At 38.9% G+C, this 18,099-nt stretch overlaps 1 protein-coding gene across 5 annotated transcripts in view; it reads right to left on the reverse strand.

The window, feature by feature from the left end:
• The window catches only part of lama2 (laminin, alpha 2), a 216,933-nt gene that overhangs the window by 73,869 nt on the left and 124,965 nt on the right, over window positions 1-18,099 (reverse strand). For 3 of the 5 annotated variants that reach the window (XM_061707048.1, XM_061707047.1, XM_061707046.1), the window contains exons 21-27: window positions 15,348-15,559; window positions 7,850-7,956; window positions 7,255-7,527; window positions 4,783-4,963; window positions 2,668-2,804; window positions 1,882-2,013; window positions 1,472-1,576 (exon numbers count right to left, since the gene is read on the reverse strand). In XM_061707048.1, coding sequence (XP_061563032.1) covers window positions 1,472-1,576; window positions 1,882-2,013; window positions 2,668-2,804; window positions 4,783-4,963; window positions 7,255-7,527; window positions 7,850-7,956; window positions 15,348-15,559 — 1,147 coding nt within the window. The remainder of the gene's footprint in view (window positions 1-1,471; window positions 1,577-1,881; window positions 2,014-2,667; window positions 2,805-4,782; window positions 4,964-7,254; window positions 7,528-7,849; window positions 7,957-15,347; window positions 15,560-18,099) is intronic. The other 2 variants (XM_061707051.1, XM_061707050.1) reach the window with 1 other exon arrangement.

The following is an 18,099-nucleotide window of genomic DNA, read 5'->3' on the forward strand; positions in this document are numbered from 1 at the left end:
ACGTGAATCACAATTTGTCCTACTGTACTTATTGTATTTTTTTTCATAATCATTTTTCATTTTCTCCCGTTCAAATCCAATAACTGGGGTCGCGGTGGGGCGATGCTGATCTCCGCAATTTGAAGCCTTGTATAATAATTGTAAAAAAAAAAAAAGGTTGCTACTTCGCAGATTTCACCTATCACGGGTTCTTTTTGGAACGTATCCCCCACGAAAAACAAGGGTTTACTGTACAGATAATCACTCCAACTCGATAAAAAAAAGAAACAAGAAAGAAAAAGAAAAAAAGAAAATCAAACCATTTCCCCTAGAAACCAAGTAAAGGTGAGTAATTCAGCCACTCATTCTTTTTTTCCTACATATACATGTATCCAGGAAAAACTGATTAGAACAATAATGTACAAGGTCAAATAATAATAACCTGACATGCAATGTAATAAGAAAGGACTCTCAAAAGACCTTCAGATGAGTTCAGTGAGGATTCTTCTAAAGACTGCATGGACTGGTGATTCATCTCCGATGGGAGTTACAACAAAAGGAATAATGGAGTAAAATAATTCAATGTACACTCACATAAGCTGCAGATATTTTCATTCGGTTAGTCTATAGTGCAAGAATTCAATAAAACAGTAAACGTGTGTGGGAATCAGTGTTGATGGTGGTCAAAATAGAGTGTAAAGTATAAAACTGAACCAGAGATATCAAGTTGAGAGTCCAAAGATGTGCCTCAGGCTGAAACGAGGGGGCACAGTTTAAAAAAAGGACAAAGGTTTTTGAGAATTTCATTAGAGAAATAAACATTTAATAAATTAACAATAAAAAAAAAAATCCCACAAAATCTGTGGTGCATTGAAACATTCGATTTGCTGTACTTCATGTCATTTTCAAGTTGGGTTCTTTATTTGTTCGTAGATCTTCTTCTTGTCAGCTTGTCTGAACCACAGCCGTCACTGTACACATGCAGTTTGAGTTTCATGTTTATTTCTTATCGAGATCTGCTTTGTTGGCTTAAATAGAAGAGATGTCTATATAGCTTTTAATCTACAGTGTGCACATGTACATGAGTGTGTGGCCGTATGTGACGGCACGTGCGTGAAACAGGCTTTGTTCATGCCAGTATGTGGAGTCACAAAGAGAGGGCCGTCGTTTTCAGATGTGAATCTTACTGGATCAACTATACACTAACACACTATAAAACACAAACAGAGCAGAGAAAGCGTGTGAAGTAGATTTAGAATCTACACTGACATTTAAAACCAATGCTCTGGTACAGCAGAATTCAAAATAAATAGTACAGGGAAACTCTGTGAACCAAGACTCAGATCTGACTTTCTGAAACCTAAAAGCCCAGCGTCAGTGATAATGGTACTTTGGGTTCTGAATGCCTTGCAAGAAAGCCAGAAAATAGAAATGGAAGAGTCAGCAAACAGAAAAGATGACCATTACAAGCGGAGGTGTTTGGATGCTGTACCTTGCAGCCACATTTTCCTGTTCGGTCTGCGCAGGCACACACTCCTCTCTCCAGGCTGCAGGTCTGGCTGTCCGATCCTGCAACGTTACACTGGCACTGGATGCACTGTGGGAAAGGTGGATGCAGACAATGCCACGATTATGTTATCGCCAAAATAACAGGCTCAGGCAGGAGTTACTGGACTGTGGTCACCAAACCACTGAACTTCAACCCAAACTTAAACTGGTGTGATAATCTTTCATTTCCATGTAAGTTGGTAGTCACGCACTTTCTCTTTATGTGAGAAGTAACAACGGTTCAATTTCTTTAAGTGACTGAAATTTTAAATAAAAATACCAGAATTGTTTTTATATAGTAGTGAGACAACAAAAAACGCAACATTATCAGCAGTGTCATTCTGGATCAATTACCTGAGGAAAGTCTCTGTATCCAATTTGACATTCATCGCATTTTTCTCCTCTGAAAGACTCGTGGCAGAAGCAGCAGCCTGTGTTCATGTTGCACTGCTGGGTCACTGAGCCGATCGCGTTGCAACCACACTCCTAGACGGACACACACACATATGACCGTAAGATGGTTATTCGCCATGATGAATGTTTATACACCCGAGGTCGATGCCGGGCATCTTCAACAAGCACAAAGGAATATTTTCTAACCATTAAAATGGACTTTGGTGGTATAAAAGGCAAGCTTGCATGTTTGAAATTCATGAACTTTTAATTGCATGTAACATGAAAAGTTCATACGTCCAAGCCTGGAAGAAAGTTCTTATTAGTGTGTGGTAATTTTCTCACTAAAAATATAAACTAACAGTATGGCATTCTTTTATTCCTGCAGTTATTTATTTCTGCTTTGTTTAGGTCCAACCAAAGCCTTTATGTTTTTATTCGTGTGTCTTTTTGTGAAACTGACACTTAAAGCAATTCATCTTCTAACCTTAAATGACAACAATCAGAGGGATTTTCTTGTTTTTATACTGCTAGTGAGACAGCCATACTGAAACAGGAGTTAAATGTTTTTTTTTCAATGCAGAAAAAAAAAGGTGGCCCCTGATACATACTGTATGTAACACTTTTTGAGATTTATACATTTTTCAGGTTTTAGCATTTATCAAAATGGCAGCCTAACTAATCAATCCTCTTAGTGCAATTATTAGTGAATGATTTGTTTTTTTTAGACACAGATGCTGCACCGACCTTGCATCCGGTTGTGATGTCATGGCCCCAATGGTTGGGTGCGCAGCGGTCGCACCTTTCACCAATGGCGTTGGGAGGACAGATGCACTGGCCGGTGTTCGCGTCGCAGTTGTTTCCCACATGGGTGCACTGGCAGGCTGCAGGAAAGGAAGGGCAAGATGGGCAGGAGTTCAAGAGGACTCAAAACAAAAGTGTAGAAATAAGGGGTTTCTTCTACTCACATTTAATTAGTCTCCTTTACCTTTTTTTAATTCAAAATGAAGGCTATTCACATGTTCAGCACTTTGGCCAGTGGGCACTGCTATTAAAGTTTTTAACTTTAAAACTTTATGACCTCTATGTGATAACCAAGAGGTGTCTTTGCAGTAGTTTGTTTATTTATTGCTATATTTGACATCTCCCAATATACTGTAGGAGTGGGTCACTGCATGTACATTTTATAAAAAGACATATAGCTTAGATACAACTATATATATTCTAGAGGAATTATAAAGGAGGATTCTGGGAGTTACTGCATAAAGACTCAATCTTCAATTCAATTCAATTTTATTCATATAGCGTCTATTACAACAGAAGTTGTCTCTCTGCGCTTTCCAGAGACCCAGAAAATGACCCCTGAGTAATTAAGCAATTATAGCGCAGCTGGCTGCACACCAGAAATTTAGATAGCTCCAACTGAGGATGACCAATGTGAAAAAATGTGGAAAAACAATGTCCAGAGACAGTCATGACCTTGTGAGCACAGATAGCCCAGGACAAATCATTTGTGATTACCATCTGCCAGTGTGACCGTCGGAGTGCGATCTCAGGATCAACTCACATGAATGTGGCCCGAAATGAAACATTAAGCAAATGTGAACAGATTGTGGTAAAAACGAGCTGAATGAACTATTTGGTATGATAGGGACAAAAACAACCAAAACAACCAAATTGGTAAAGCTGTGTCAGCAGAAACATTATCTACATGTACATGATGTGTCTCCTTTCTGTTAACTTGATCCCACCTGGGAGCAGGAAAAATACATGACATGTTGCCAATGAAGTTAAGCAAAAAGGATGATAAGTTCCTTTTTTTGTTTCCAGATGTGTTCTTCATAACAAAATAGCTACACAAAGGAAGAGAACAGGGAAAGATCATCATGCCCATGTGTTCTCCTCTTAATTTTTAGTTTTAGTGATGCGTTTCTATTACTTGCTGTTTTATTTTGAAAAACTGGCCGTTTCTCATTTCCTAGTATTCAAGTTTGGAATTGTGTACTTGGTAGTTTAGACTTGGCAGGTACAATCCAGGAGAATGTACTTCAGAGGATGGGATAATGGAGTTCTAAATGAGGATCACAAGAACGCATCTGGAAATTTCCCCATGCTCGGGGAATGATGGAGCTTTTGAGTTTGAAAAGTACTTTGGCTGTGACTCATGACCTTTCGACCTTTCACAAGTAAACAGGAACACAAGTACAGAGAAGCACACATATTGAGAAACAACTTCTGATCTCTGGTACGTTAAGGTCGGGTTTTACTTTTTTCTCATTCTTCCCGGCTGTTCGCACCCGTGAGACACAGGATAGATAAAACACACAAGATACAGTAAATAGAAGAATCCACCAAAAGTGACGACAAGCAATCTGGTCTAGAAAAGTAAAAATCAGAATGTTCTTGTTATGTCTGTGTGGGGATGTTGAGACATAACCACAGTAAAAAAAATACTGAATAAAACCCAACAAAGCAGAGGCTGGTTGCTCTGAAGCAGTTTTCAGCAGTTTTCAGCATTTTCCATCGTGCACCTTCACTGGTAAGGACATTTCTTTTCTTTAGCAAAGCTGTTTAAAGGACAAACCACAATATGTTTATTGAACTGCACTCAATACTGCCTCATAGGTTCATGGTCTAAATTATTCATCATTGTCATCCCTGCTTACTTTTTTCATTCCTTTTGGACTTAGTTTATTTATTTAATTAAGTTTTGTACAAAAACAAAGAGTTGCCCTATTGCAGGTGATGTAATTTTTGCCTAAGGGAACTGGGGCATCTGAATGAAAAAATAAATCCATTATCGTCCAAGGGAACAACATTGAGACGCTTCTGTTTTTGGTCAGAGTTTAGGTTTCTCCTTACGTGCGCAGCCTCCCTCCTGGAAGTTGAAGAATCCTCGTGCGCATCGGTCACATTTGAGCCCCGTGATGCCCGGCTGACACCGACACTGGCCCAGTTCATCACAGTCGAATGACTTGGACCCGAAAGAGTTGCAGTGACACGGGACGCACATCCCACCGGTGCTGACGCCGTGAGTCTCAGGCTGGCGAGATACGTGGTAGGAAACAGTGAGCAGAGGTGAGTCTAAGCAGAGAATCTGGTCAACATGAGCAGCAGACCCATATAAACATTAAAAAACAAAAAAGTCACACTTCGTGAGATCCAGGCACTATACTAGAGATTTAACAAGTATAACAGAGGAAATGTTTAAAAACAAAGAAGCTTCATTCTCTTTTTCTTCAGTGTATAAGCCAACCAAAAGCTGAAATAGAGGTTTAAAAATCTCGTTAACACTCTGGATGAGCATCCTTGTAGCTGCTTTAGCAAATAACCACAACACCACACAGAACGGATCATTAAACTGACCCTTAATGTACAACACACCAGTAGGAAGCTATTTAGGTATTAAAAGTGGCTAAGTACGCATCATTTACTGACATAATGCACTCCTTCTCAAAAATCTTTCACAAAAACAACTATGATTGTAAAAACCTTACGCTCATGAGGAAAAGAATACACACCTTATTTTTTTATAAAAGGACATGATAAGAAAAACTGGTCTAAAAAGGACAGGGCGACCTCTGATGACGAGCAGCACGTAACATAACACAATGTCAATATTGGTCTTATTTAACTCCATGTAAGCCAAATGCAGAAGTAGTGTTGGGAAAAGCTAAGTCTACTTCATGATTCAGTAGTTTGTAGAACCAGCTTCTGCAGCAGATAATGAATAATCTCTTTTTAACGTTATCAGTCTTTCACATTGTTGTGTCGGTCTTCTTTAAAACATTGCATCAGTTTATTAACAGTTAGAGGCATTTATTGATGCGGCTTTTTCAATATTTTAACATATTTGTTTGTGTTATTTCCCAGCCAGTCTGTTATACTGTAGATTTACTGGTGTATTTGGGATCATTGTCCTCTTGCATGACCTATTTTCAGCCAATCTTTAGCTGCCAGACATTGTGGTCTGTATTTGACTCCAGAATATGTTTCCTTACAGAGAAGCTCACAGTCAACTCCACACTGAAAGGACCCTGTCCACACTATCACTGCAGTGGGCTGACATTTTGACTCATGTCAGCGATTTTGAACTAGGTCAATTGCCTCAGGTGCTAACACTATTTGCCCTTTAGCTGCAAACATATTCCAATCCGTCTTAAAATAGTCTCAAATCACGCTGCTGTTAGATACTAAGAAGTTTACACTTCTTAGTATCTAATAATAGACCTGGGGCTGTTGGAATGTTCCTTGAAGTATTGAAGTCTTGTTGTCTGTTTGAATAAAATTACCAATCCTAAGATGTGTTCTATTTAGAGCTAACAGGCCTTTTCCTGGTCATCCGAACAAGTCAAGTTGTTAGTACTTCTCCAGTCTTTTTCTTACGTTGGTCATCATCTTTAACATTCAAGATTAAGCTGTATTACGCTATTTTATACTATAATTAGACTGATATTTAGTTATTTATTGGACCTTCCCTGAACACTCCAAAATCTGATTTTGGGAGGGACTTGGAAAGAGTGGACACTGTCTTGATCTGCAATGATCCACTACATTTGTTGATGTTATCACGCTGTGGCAGAGTGGAGGAGCTGCAGCCACTCAGGCTGACGGGACACAGGTGTGGTCCGTCAGCCTCTCCACCCTGCCAGCCTTATAAGAGGAGAAGCTGCTGCTGAGACTGGTGTTCAGACTGAAGCTGCTGAGCTGTGTGTGCGGTGCGTGTGCACATGTGTCCTGGGTGTGAGTTAATAAAAGGGTTCTGCACGAAACTCCGTGTCCTCTCTATCCTGTCGGTCGGGCCCCGTAGCACTCGCCGTGCTACACACGCTTCTCAAACTGATGTGCAGCAACAGTCGCTTGTCCAAGATCAAAGCTGATGTTTTTTTTCCTCCACGTGAATGCTCCTGACCAACAAAACCTGAGGTGGTCATTTAATCGAGTGCATTTTATCAGCAGCACGTAACTTCTACAAATCATCTACATTTCTGTGGAGGAAGTTAAGCTGTACTTTGGTGTCCACACACTGATTCTGGATTTTTGTCAAGTTCTTATCAATTAAATGACACTGCAATATGTCATGTGCGGTTGTTCATCTGGCATGATTTGTTTTTTTAGTATGTACGGACATGTAAGCACGCATGTAAAACACAAACCAAACCCAACTCCATGCAAGTTTCAAAAGTTTCAAAGACTTAATTCAGTTGAAAATGACTGTCAGTACATTTGACTTCAACAAACGCCTATGATATTGTCACAAAGCAGTAAAAGAGGAACACACACACACATGCTGCATAAAACACAGCACTGCTGTCCACATGCAGTGTGTGTTACCCCTGTCTGAGGCCTGTACGCTCCCCTGGGACAACCCCCCGTCCGGGAAGAGCCTCCCCATCTCTGCCGCACATCTTCCAGGGGAACTTGCTCCACTGGCCGCTGTGTCTCCCGCCTTTCGTAACTTTGCCGACGCTGGTCACAGCGCCGGCCCACGAAGCCGGGGCGACAGATGCAGCGGCCCTCGGTATCACAGCGCTGAGAGATAGAGCCACGGGGGCTGCAGCGGCAGGGCATACACCCCAGACGCTCGGCATCCCACCAGCGGTTAGGCTGGACCAAACACAACCGCAGTACAGATGGCATGAAATGCATGAAATGATCTCTTATAAAATCACAAATAACGCTGCAACAGCCACATCTTGTATAATGTACTGATATAATGTTCTGCAAAGTAGTGCAGGAGTCCCTTAACAGGTTCCAGTGTTACAGCTGAAAGAAAGTTACGGTAAGTGTCAACAGGAAATGGATATTTTTTTCAGAATAACTGAGTCAAAACAATCAGTATGAAAGAAACATCAAAGCAGCATTATGAGGAAAAACAATTTGCAGTCAGAGTCACCTGAAGAAAATGAATAACCCGAAACTAACTCACCATGCACTTGTTGCACTGTCTTCCAACTGTGTTTTCTTTGCACCGGCACTGACCACTCTGCTTGTCACACACCTCGGACATGGACCCGTTAGTGTGGCACTGACAGGCTTCAGGAAACAGAGAGGAAACATATTAAACTCATAAGAAGTGAATGTGTTCATTTAATCTTTATCTGCATATTAGACAATGTCTCAGATGCTGCTGATGTTCTAACTGCTGGTGTCCACTTGTAAACTCACGATATTGATTATTGCATGACTAATAATGTAGCCGCTTTACGTTACTCTTTCATCTGTAAACTGTTGTTTTGACTTTGTATTAAAATCTGAATAATTTTCAAATCACCTTTTATTTCCGTTGCCATTGGCAGTTTATTCATCTTTTACATTGACAGTACGTTTGAGCCATATATTTACCAGCTATAAATTAAACGTATTACATCTTCAAATTAATCCAAAGAGTCTATTTATTTTATAGCAAATCTGAGCATTTCACTGACTACGTTACGTTGACTATAAAGTACGTAATTACCAAACTAAATAGGTTTTTGTTGAGAGAATTCAACTTTTACACATTGGTCAGTTTCATTTGATGCTATGAAGGGATTCATTTCCCCCTTTAATAGAGGCCTGGAAATGAATGATTGAATCCCTGTTGGAAATAATTGAGAAATTTTAACGAAATGCAAATTAAACATTGTGCATTGCATGTAATTAAAATGCCATTATTCAAGCGAGGAAGTACACATTTAAAATTATAAACTTATCCCCCCACCTGAAAGGCAACAATGTGTTTAAACCCGTTTTTCGGGTTTATTATTTCTTTTGTACATTGCTAATTTTTTTATATTGCTCTTTTTAATTACTAGGCTATTTATTGTTTTGTTTTTTTTAGGATATACTTTTTTATACCTTTTCATACTTTCGTGTATATTTTGTAAAAATTGTTGAGCGTGTGTATGTTTGCTGCTGCACAACTGAATTTCCCCTCTGGGGAATCAATAAAGTTTATTCTATTCTATTCTATTCTATAATATTGATAAATATATACATGACCTTAGACTGCAAATGTGCGAGTGCAAAGGCGTTCTGAAATCAATACCAAGAATTGAGCGCCACATGGAGAAGGCTTCCTCCACTGAGGGCACTGCCAAACGAGCTGCAGAAAAATGCTTTGCTTTCCAACAAGTTTTATGAAATACTGAAAATTCTACCATTGCAGCTTACCTCTAAAAAGTTATCTTGCTAATAGGCTGATCAGAGGACTGTCACGTCTCTGGCCCTGAACAATGGCTCTCGCCGCACCAGCAGTCACATTGTCCAGTTCTGAAGCAATTCTGACTCAGTAAAGGTTGGATTTGACGATTCACATAAATATCTCGTCTTTCATCTGAATGCATCTTTCCTCTGAAATGGTACAGGTACACCAGGTAACGTTTGACATGTCAACCGAAACAGAAGATATCATATTTATGAGACCATATTGAAGCAGAAGTCTTGATTGAGGATGAATAAAACCAGTCCAGTTATGTTGTAGAGTTTTGTATCAGATAAACAATCAATAAAGGACAATTTAAAAATTGGAATTTCTTCTATTATATATGTTGAAAGAAATCTACACAGGAAAACATTTAACGAAGCCAAACACCAACAGAAGAGAGGTGAGGCGAGCAGGCAGGAGACAAGGGAGCCACATAGGAAGCATTACAGGGAACACAACAAATTACCTGTCGAGGGAAAGTGGAGACAAAGGACTATAAACATACACAGGAGGTTAGAAAAAACAGGTGGGACAGTCAGCTATGATGGGAAAAATGAGACATACAGTAGGTGGCAATAATAACAAGAACTGATGACAGGCAGGGAGGAAAGGAGGAAAATTAAACAAAACAAAGAACATTTGTTTGATAGAAAAGCACACAAGAAAAACAAAACTAAAACAAAGCTTGAGAACTAAGCAAGAATCTATATTAAAATCATAAGCTTGTTACATAAAGAACACCTGAAGACGACGCTCAAGCACAGTAGCTGTCAAACCTCTTCTAACTCCCACGTCTAATTAATCTGCATGACTTCATCTTTATCTAAACTTTGTGAGCTTGAATCCCTGCTGATGAAAAATGACACCTACGTCTGCCAATCAGCGTCCTTAGATAAACAGTTTAAAGCTGGAACGTCCCTTCTTCCATCTGGTACGTACAGTAAGCCATCAGAAACATGAGGTGATTAAACCAACATGCACCTTCTCATGAAATCAAGAGCACACATCATATCACTTTCCATGAGCGCAAATGGGTCGGTTTTACCTCCTGCTGTTGTCTCTTCTTACATATACAAGACACAGAAGGAAATGCATAATTGCAAGATTGGAAAAAAAATGGAAGCTCAGGAACGCGAAGCCCACAGCGACCATGCACACACGCGTCGCCCACACGGTCACCTATCTGTTGGTTTTTGTGTGCAGATGTACACACACACACCAACACTTAAACATAAAGGAAAGTGTGCGTGTATGCTCGTCTCTGCCGCTCACAGCGTCTTTCACCCTATAGCGTCACCCTTTAGCGACCATCTGGACTCGGTTCTGTCAGTTGCTACGATCCATGAGTTGTTGTGGGTGCTGCGTGTTATTTATCTATTTATTTTTTTTAAATAATTTTTCTTTAAATGCTGGTGCTAAACTTGTTTTTTTTCATAATCATTTACATAATGTTCTTTTATTCAGCAGCCAGCCATCTGTCACATTAACAAATTGTTTTAAGTTATTGTGCATCTGCCAAACATACCATTTTTCACTGAACAAATAACTTTACATTCCTCAGTCCCCCAAACCAAACCACTTGATTTAAGTCATTGGTGATCTGTTTGTAGCTGTTCATTGTTTTTTACTTATTAATGTACCTGTATTTTTGAAGAGGCTGGGCAATTGTTCCCAACATTTCTGAGTAGAAGTTCAGGTTATAAGAAGGCGACATAGAAATGTCAAATACTAAATACTTTACTTATTGGGACAGGTATGCAAATGTTCACTTTAGTACATAATATACAAACCATTTTTCATTTAACTTTTTATATTGCACGTTTTAAAATACACTGGTCATAATCTATCAAAACTATCTCTCCAATATCTTATTTTTAGTGATGTACCAATTCAATCACACGATCGGACATGGGGGCAGATGAAATGGTTTAGCTTCCAATTGATTGTGATCGGATGGAAATAATCAGATTTTATTTTTAAATTTCTAGTTATATACATTATTTATTTATAATCTATTGATAAGTTTCACCATTAACAATTACAGTTTATCTCAGGCGGCGAGTAGGCAAAGCCTTCAACTGAGAGTATCAGATGTAGGCCGTGAGATGGTGTCAGTGTTACCAACTTATTTAGTGAATTTTCAGAACGCATGTCATCCCCCATTCTCTCTCTCTACCCCCTTCCTGTCTGGAAAAAAGGCATTAATCAACAAATCTAACGACTTTTTCAGGCATCATTGAAGGCTTTCGTTGACTAACTTGAAGGCTCTTATTGTCCTAACTCTTCTCATCGAGCGGCCCGTGCTGCTGTGGGCCCCTCCCCGGAACCAAAGCGCTCTCAGACGGTTCAGTCCTCCAGCATCAGTCGCTCTCAGCTGCAGTACAAAAGATCTTGTACTGGCCCCATGCCATTGAATAATAATGATTAATCATATGAAGTTCTAATGAATGTAATGATTAGATGAATTATTCAGTCGTGATGCACTGGCCTTTAAACAGGACACACGAGGAGGGCTGGAATTGTGAGATTTATTTAAAAAGGAATCAATGAAAGCAAGTTCATTTGTAGTTCTATGCATATTTAGTGGGGGGTTTTATTCCCTTTTTATCTCTTCTGCAATTTTCTTCCTCTCGTCTACAGCATCCATTATAATTGTATACAAATTGTAAAGCAATTAGTCACTTTCTTTACTGAAAAGTTGACAACAACGGCTGACGTAAACACGGAGCAAACTTGAGAGGGCTCCTCAGCATTTCAGAAAATGTGTTCAATTTGAAAATATTTCAAATTGGACAGTGAATGCAGCGCTATAGCAGCTCTACTGTCTGCAATTCGGGAAATTTGTTTTTTTTTGTTTTGTTTTTGTGGATTGTCATAGTCTCGGATAGGGATTCAGTATTGATAGATACTTAAAATCAAATGACAAAAAAAAATGATGATGAAATGCCATCATTTGTGGAGAAGTAAATTCTGGATTTAATCAGTATGTAGAGTATGATGGCAGGATGAAGCTACATACTGTACCTAAAACCCCATGAGGAAGTGCATCATGCCACAAGAAAACAACCTTGATTCATTTTCCACATGTAAAAAGAGCCAACTCAAACTCCTGAAGCGAATTCCGTAGAAATATGTTGAGTGTGATAGAGATGTGTGATAAAGACTCAACATCACATCACTTTTTTCTTTTTTGTAACAGAGGAATGAATAAAAAATATTGGCAGATGTAGTTATTGTTGCAAAAAATTTAATCAAGTGCTAAATCAAATTTAAATGTACAGTAGATATGTCATATTTGATGCATTCTAAATATATATTTAATGTTTATGTCTGATTTGTTTAACTATATGTAAAACTAATAATAAGTTTTATTTACACAGAAATCTAGAAAAACATCCCAAAGGGTTTAACTTTAAAGCAACACAGAGTATAAAACATTATATTGTTAGTAAAAGAACCATTTTTCTGAAAAATAAAGTGAATGAGAGGACAATCAAGTAAATTGATCATTTGCCATAAAATTAATAATTGATGGTCCTGACAGATATACACAATAATATAAGACATACAAAAAGAAAAATGCTGACTTATTAATCTCTACTATTGAAATTGCTTCTGACTCATTGAATGCATCACTGATTTATGGTTTCTTTGGCATTTTGTTTTAGTTTATAGATGTTACTTCTTTGAGGCTTGTTGTCATTTTGTCATCAGTAAATTGACCACAATAAAATAAAGTTGTGATTTGAAAGAGAGTAAATGTCAATTTCAGTCTTGCTTTCATTAAATTTGAAACAAACAAGAAACATTAATACATTGGATTAATATGTATCAAATTCACACATTTTTGCAAAGTCTCTCAAATGACTTTTCCCCAGATGAGAGTAATGGGAAGAGAATATTTTCTTGAATTTATTCCCCGGACAAATTGTGTTGTGGTCAAGTTTGCTTGCATAAATAAAAAGATTTCCCTTCATCAAAAGGAATTAAACTGAACCATTACTGTGGAAAGACACAAAATGGCTCCAGCAAAAATGGTTTTAGATGGATTTTTACAGTCTAATAGTGCACAAATGGACTCAGCCTGAACTCTCCTGCTCCACTCAATAAAATTCATTAGGACAAGGAGTGATGGGAAATGGAGGCAGGCAGTGGCAGAGAGAGTTGTTGTCTTTTAATAATTCTTGGTGGTCTTTTGTCATTTGTACAGGATCAATAACAACCCTCCATCTCCCAGACGCAAGCATCTGATCAGCACTGCAGGAGAGCAATAGATCAGGTTGATTAATCAATAACCATTTAGCTGGGTGGAGAGGGGAAACAACTACAGAACAATGAACTATCAAATGCACATTATGGGCGCTTGTCAGCCCATCTACCTGCCTTTGTGCTGCTCTGACAGTTTTAGCCATCCGTTTATCAGACTGCCCGTCTGTACCTCGGCCTGAGATGTCTGTCTGTCCGCCCGTCTCTCTGCCTGTGCTCATTTTTTGTCAACAGCTCAAATTTTAATGAAGATTTTCACAAGTAAGAGCCATCTGCACGATCCTGCCATCTCTCTTTTTCCGTCTGCCTCTTAGTCCCCCCGTCCCCCCCTTTATTTTTTTACAGGTGTAGTTTTTATTCTCACTTTTAAGCACAGCTGGCAGTCAGTGGGCTGCTCCGACATCACACCTCCTACCAGCACAGCTGCTCGTCGACATACACGCACGCACGCACGCACGCACGCACACACGCACACACACACACACACACACACACACACACACACACACACACACACACACACACACACACACACACACACACACACACACACACACACACACACACACACACACACACACACACACAAACATACACACACACACACACACACACACACACACACACACACACACACACACACACACACACACCAGATGGTGTACTATCTACTAAATGTATTGGTGAAAGCATTAAAGGTATCATTTAAATTACCTAAGTTTCATAAGTACATGAAGTGCTTGAGTGTAAAACATCAACTGAGACACACAAGCTGCATGACTGTCATTCTTAATAGAGATTCAGGGAAAAAAACGATTAAATCTTCTCTCTTTAAGTGCCTAAGGTATTTTTTTTTTCTAATAACAGGTCTTTCAAAATGGCTGTGTAAACATATTTTTGACAATCTATAGACAAAACTGCTCATGTCAGTATGTTGATTTGACTCATCTGAGTATCCTGGGGGAGTTTTGATCTGGGATGGGCATTAATGCTGTAAAGCATCTTTTTTTTTAATGAAAATATTACTAAGACGCATTAAAGCCATTTCAAATCTTGCAAGAAAGAGTTGCTCATTCTGAAGTATGATGAATCCAACTTGTCTCCTAATTGAACTCTTAAATTATATTCTGACTGCAATGAATCATCATACAGTGGACATGCTTGACTGTATTATTTTTAAAATCCAGAATTGGACTACCAGCATTGACTGAACATTTTAGAACCACTACATTAATCGTGAAACACAAGCGCAAAGAGCACTTTGTAGCATCGGTAGACTCTTTGATCACATAAACCCTTGCAAGGCACTGAGGCTCAAAATGACCCTTGCCAGATTGAAGGCCTTCAGAGGGTTTGCCGTTCCCTTAGCACCTGGCAAGTATAATACTGTATATCACATCTGTATATTAATTCATGGCTTGAAAGGACAACTATACCACCAAAAAGATTCAAGACCAGAAATTGTGTATCTGCAAAAATGACTGTGTTCAGCTAATCCACAGCTAAACTGGAAAGCAGAGGGATGCTGCAACGTCAACATAAACATCCTGGAGGGAGAAGAGCCCACAGGAAATGAGTTGTTTAATGTACAACGCTGAATAAAAAAGGGAACCTTGCTCAAACATTTGACAGGAGGTAATGTGATGATTTTATTTGAGACTGCTTCGTCCTGATTGTGCATAAATTGTCATTATTGCCATGTACTGACAGATTACCGTAAATTATGCTGACTGACAAAACATGAAGGGAAGTTTACAAATGTGGTGGTCAAACAAAGTTAATAGTTTCATCTTTTTTTTCTTTTTGATATTTCCTGTAAAAACTCTCCATTGGACGAAAAAATTGTGAAAATGTGAATAAAAAAATATGAATTTATGTAAACCAACCAAGTGCCTATGTGAGCATCATTGTAGACATGAGAAATGTTGCCATTAAACACACTAGCCTTTAAAGATGAGGTCTTATTACTTACGCTGGCAGTTCTTTGCTGTTATAGCATCTCCATAGTAACCATCAGCACAGCTGTCACAAGTCACGCCCCCGTAACCTTGGCGACACCTCAGACACTGGCCTATGATTGGATCGCAGCTGCCAGGTACAGATAAATCCAGGTTGCTGTTGCATTGGCATGGCTGGCAGGACCCCCCTGGTGTACCGGGCTCTCCGTAATATCCGTTGGAACATCTAGGAGGCCACAGAGACGAGGAGCGAGCAATTATTCAATATAAACAGGATAAGCGGTGTGGAAACGCATGACCATTTGTAACAAAATATGAATAAGTTGGAATATTGTGGACATGTCATTTCAAAACATTTAGCAGACGTGCTAGTAAACCAAGAAGATGTTATATGTATGATTTATGTAAACATAAATGTCAGGATAAATCCCCTGAGATCCTCCCCGCTTTATTTATTTCCACGTTTCTTATATTGTCCTATGTTTGGGACATATTTCTGCTACAGACTTTGGGAAAACAAAGTCTACACACCAGACGTTGAGATCCTGTGAGGTAACAAAAAAAACAAAAAAACCCGGAAACAGGAATAAAATATGATGAGGAGTTCAAACCAATGTCTCCTCCATCATTTGTGTTTTGGAAAATCTTGATGTTTTAATAATCACATCCTCTTGATTAGTATGATTCAAAGAAAATAAAATTAAAAACAACACATTAAGAAATACTAGTTCAGTAGGACCAAGGACACAAATGTGTTGACTATTTATTCACAGGAATATTTATTTTTCACCTTTTCATAGACTTTTTTTTTTACAATTTTCATTTGATTAATAACTGAAGGCTGGTCAGATCCGGAAAATAAATCAAGCTGAGAGCGCAGCGCCATCACAAGAGGCACTGAACTCAAATAAAGAGCACCTACGCTGAAATAAGGCTCCACGGACTGAAGGGGGAATTCAGATGAAAGAAGAGAAGAAGAGCACTAGAAAGAGAGGGAGTAAGGGCAGGAATGATTGAGACAAGAAAAGAGAGACAGATGGAGAACAGGGGAAAGGTTTTCCATTGAAAAAAGAATTGAATTTAGAGAGGAGGGAAAAGAGCAGAGAGAGGGAACGAGTCAAGAGCAACAAGCCATTATTACCACTGACCCTCCTTGGTACTCAAAAGGACTGGTTTATTAGCCTCTGTGTGTGTGTATGCATGTTTTAGGAGTGCGTCTGCATGTGTGTACATGGTGTGTGTTGCACCACTGAGGTATCTTGATAGTCAAGTGGAAAACTGCAATTTCTACCTTATTTCTTTCCAAGAGTGTCTTTGCATCTCATTTTATTTTTGATATGAACCCACAGTTTTAACCCCACTGTTCTATTCTGTTTTGTTCTATACGTGGTAGTCAGCGTCGGGGTGTGGAGCAAATTCAGCCTCAAGAGGAAGTGTGAAGGTATTTATAGTGGAAAATATAATGGGGGGTTAAACACCTGCTCAAAGCTATCAGCCTGCACAGAAAATGACGGACAGCAGCAAATGACTGATATAAAATGAGCTTGGTTCATAAAAGTTATGTTCTTTTATGTTTAGTGTGATGATAGAGGAGTTGGGAAGGACAGTCTCTTCTTCACACACTCTCCATGAGCTCTGCATCATTTTACATTCCTTAACCTTGTATTATAAAGTCTCATTTTGTAAAGGTTCTTTTTGTAACTGAGTAGAATTTGACTTTTATTTTATTTTTTATCATTTTTGCTTGCTTTTACTTCTAAGAAAAGTGTAACTTTAAGCAACTGGGCTGCATGCAGTTTTAAATCACCCCATAAGATTTAACTTATTATTTTAATTTGCTGCATATAATTTTCCCATTTGCTCAGTAAGCAATATGTGGTAATTAACATGCAAAACTGGAAGAAGGCTTTAGCTGAATGAGGAAATTAATTTTAGCAATTAGCTTCTTGCTATAGCAGTGGAAAAGAAAGCTGCATAATTTCTCCTGGAAATTGAGGAATTTACTGTGAGCTGTGATATGTGACTTACTTGTGTGTAAGTGGTTTGGTTTGTGTTCTCTTTGTTCTCTCTCTGTGAAACAGGTTGTCTCAAGTCTGATAATACTTGTGATGGTGCATTCGTTAGGAGGCCAAAAAGAGAGGATAAAGTCTAAGCGGGTAGCGAGAAAGCAGCGTTAAGGCCTGCTGTTAATTTCTCTAGTCAACTGACAAGCGTACTAAAGATATAGTAGAAAAAAAGACACCAGGTTTTTCAAACAGTGCCCAGAGAGGGACAGTTCAGCTTGACGGGTCACTAACTACTCAGCGAACCCTGTTGCAACCTGGAAGACTCTAGGAAGATTAAATAGAGGATTATGCATTGTGGCGTTGTTTCACAATTGTATGCTAATGAACTACCATCATCTGCATCTGTAACATTTTGTTAACCGGCCAGGTAATCTCCCATTACCATGGGACAGACTGATGTCATCCTCTGGGTGGAGTTTGCAGCCATCCCTTCGGGCTGTTACACCTTTCTGTTATTTCATACACCACTTTATTCGCTCCCATTATGCCCCTATTAATACCCAAATATCCCAAAGAGAGCCAGACGGCGACAGCAGCTGAACCATCGTTCAACCTCTGTCACACAGCAAATCAGAGTGGAATAAAGATGTTACAGAGGTTAAACAAACTGACTGTATGAAAGTTCATAAAACCTTCCACTTTCTTTGAGTGAATTCTTTATATAACTTTGTTAAATTGTACTAGCTGCTTTTGACTTTTA

Source organism: Cololabis saira, chromosome 18 (genome assembly GCF_033807715.1).
Source record: "Cololabis saira isolate AMF1-May2022 chromosome 18, fColSai1.1, whole genome shotgun sequence".
NCBI classification, from domain to species: Eukaryota; Metazoa; Chordata; class Actinopteri; order Beloniformes; family Belonidae; genus Cololabis; species Cololabis saira.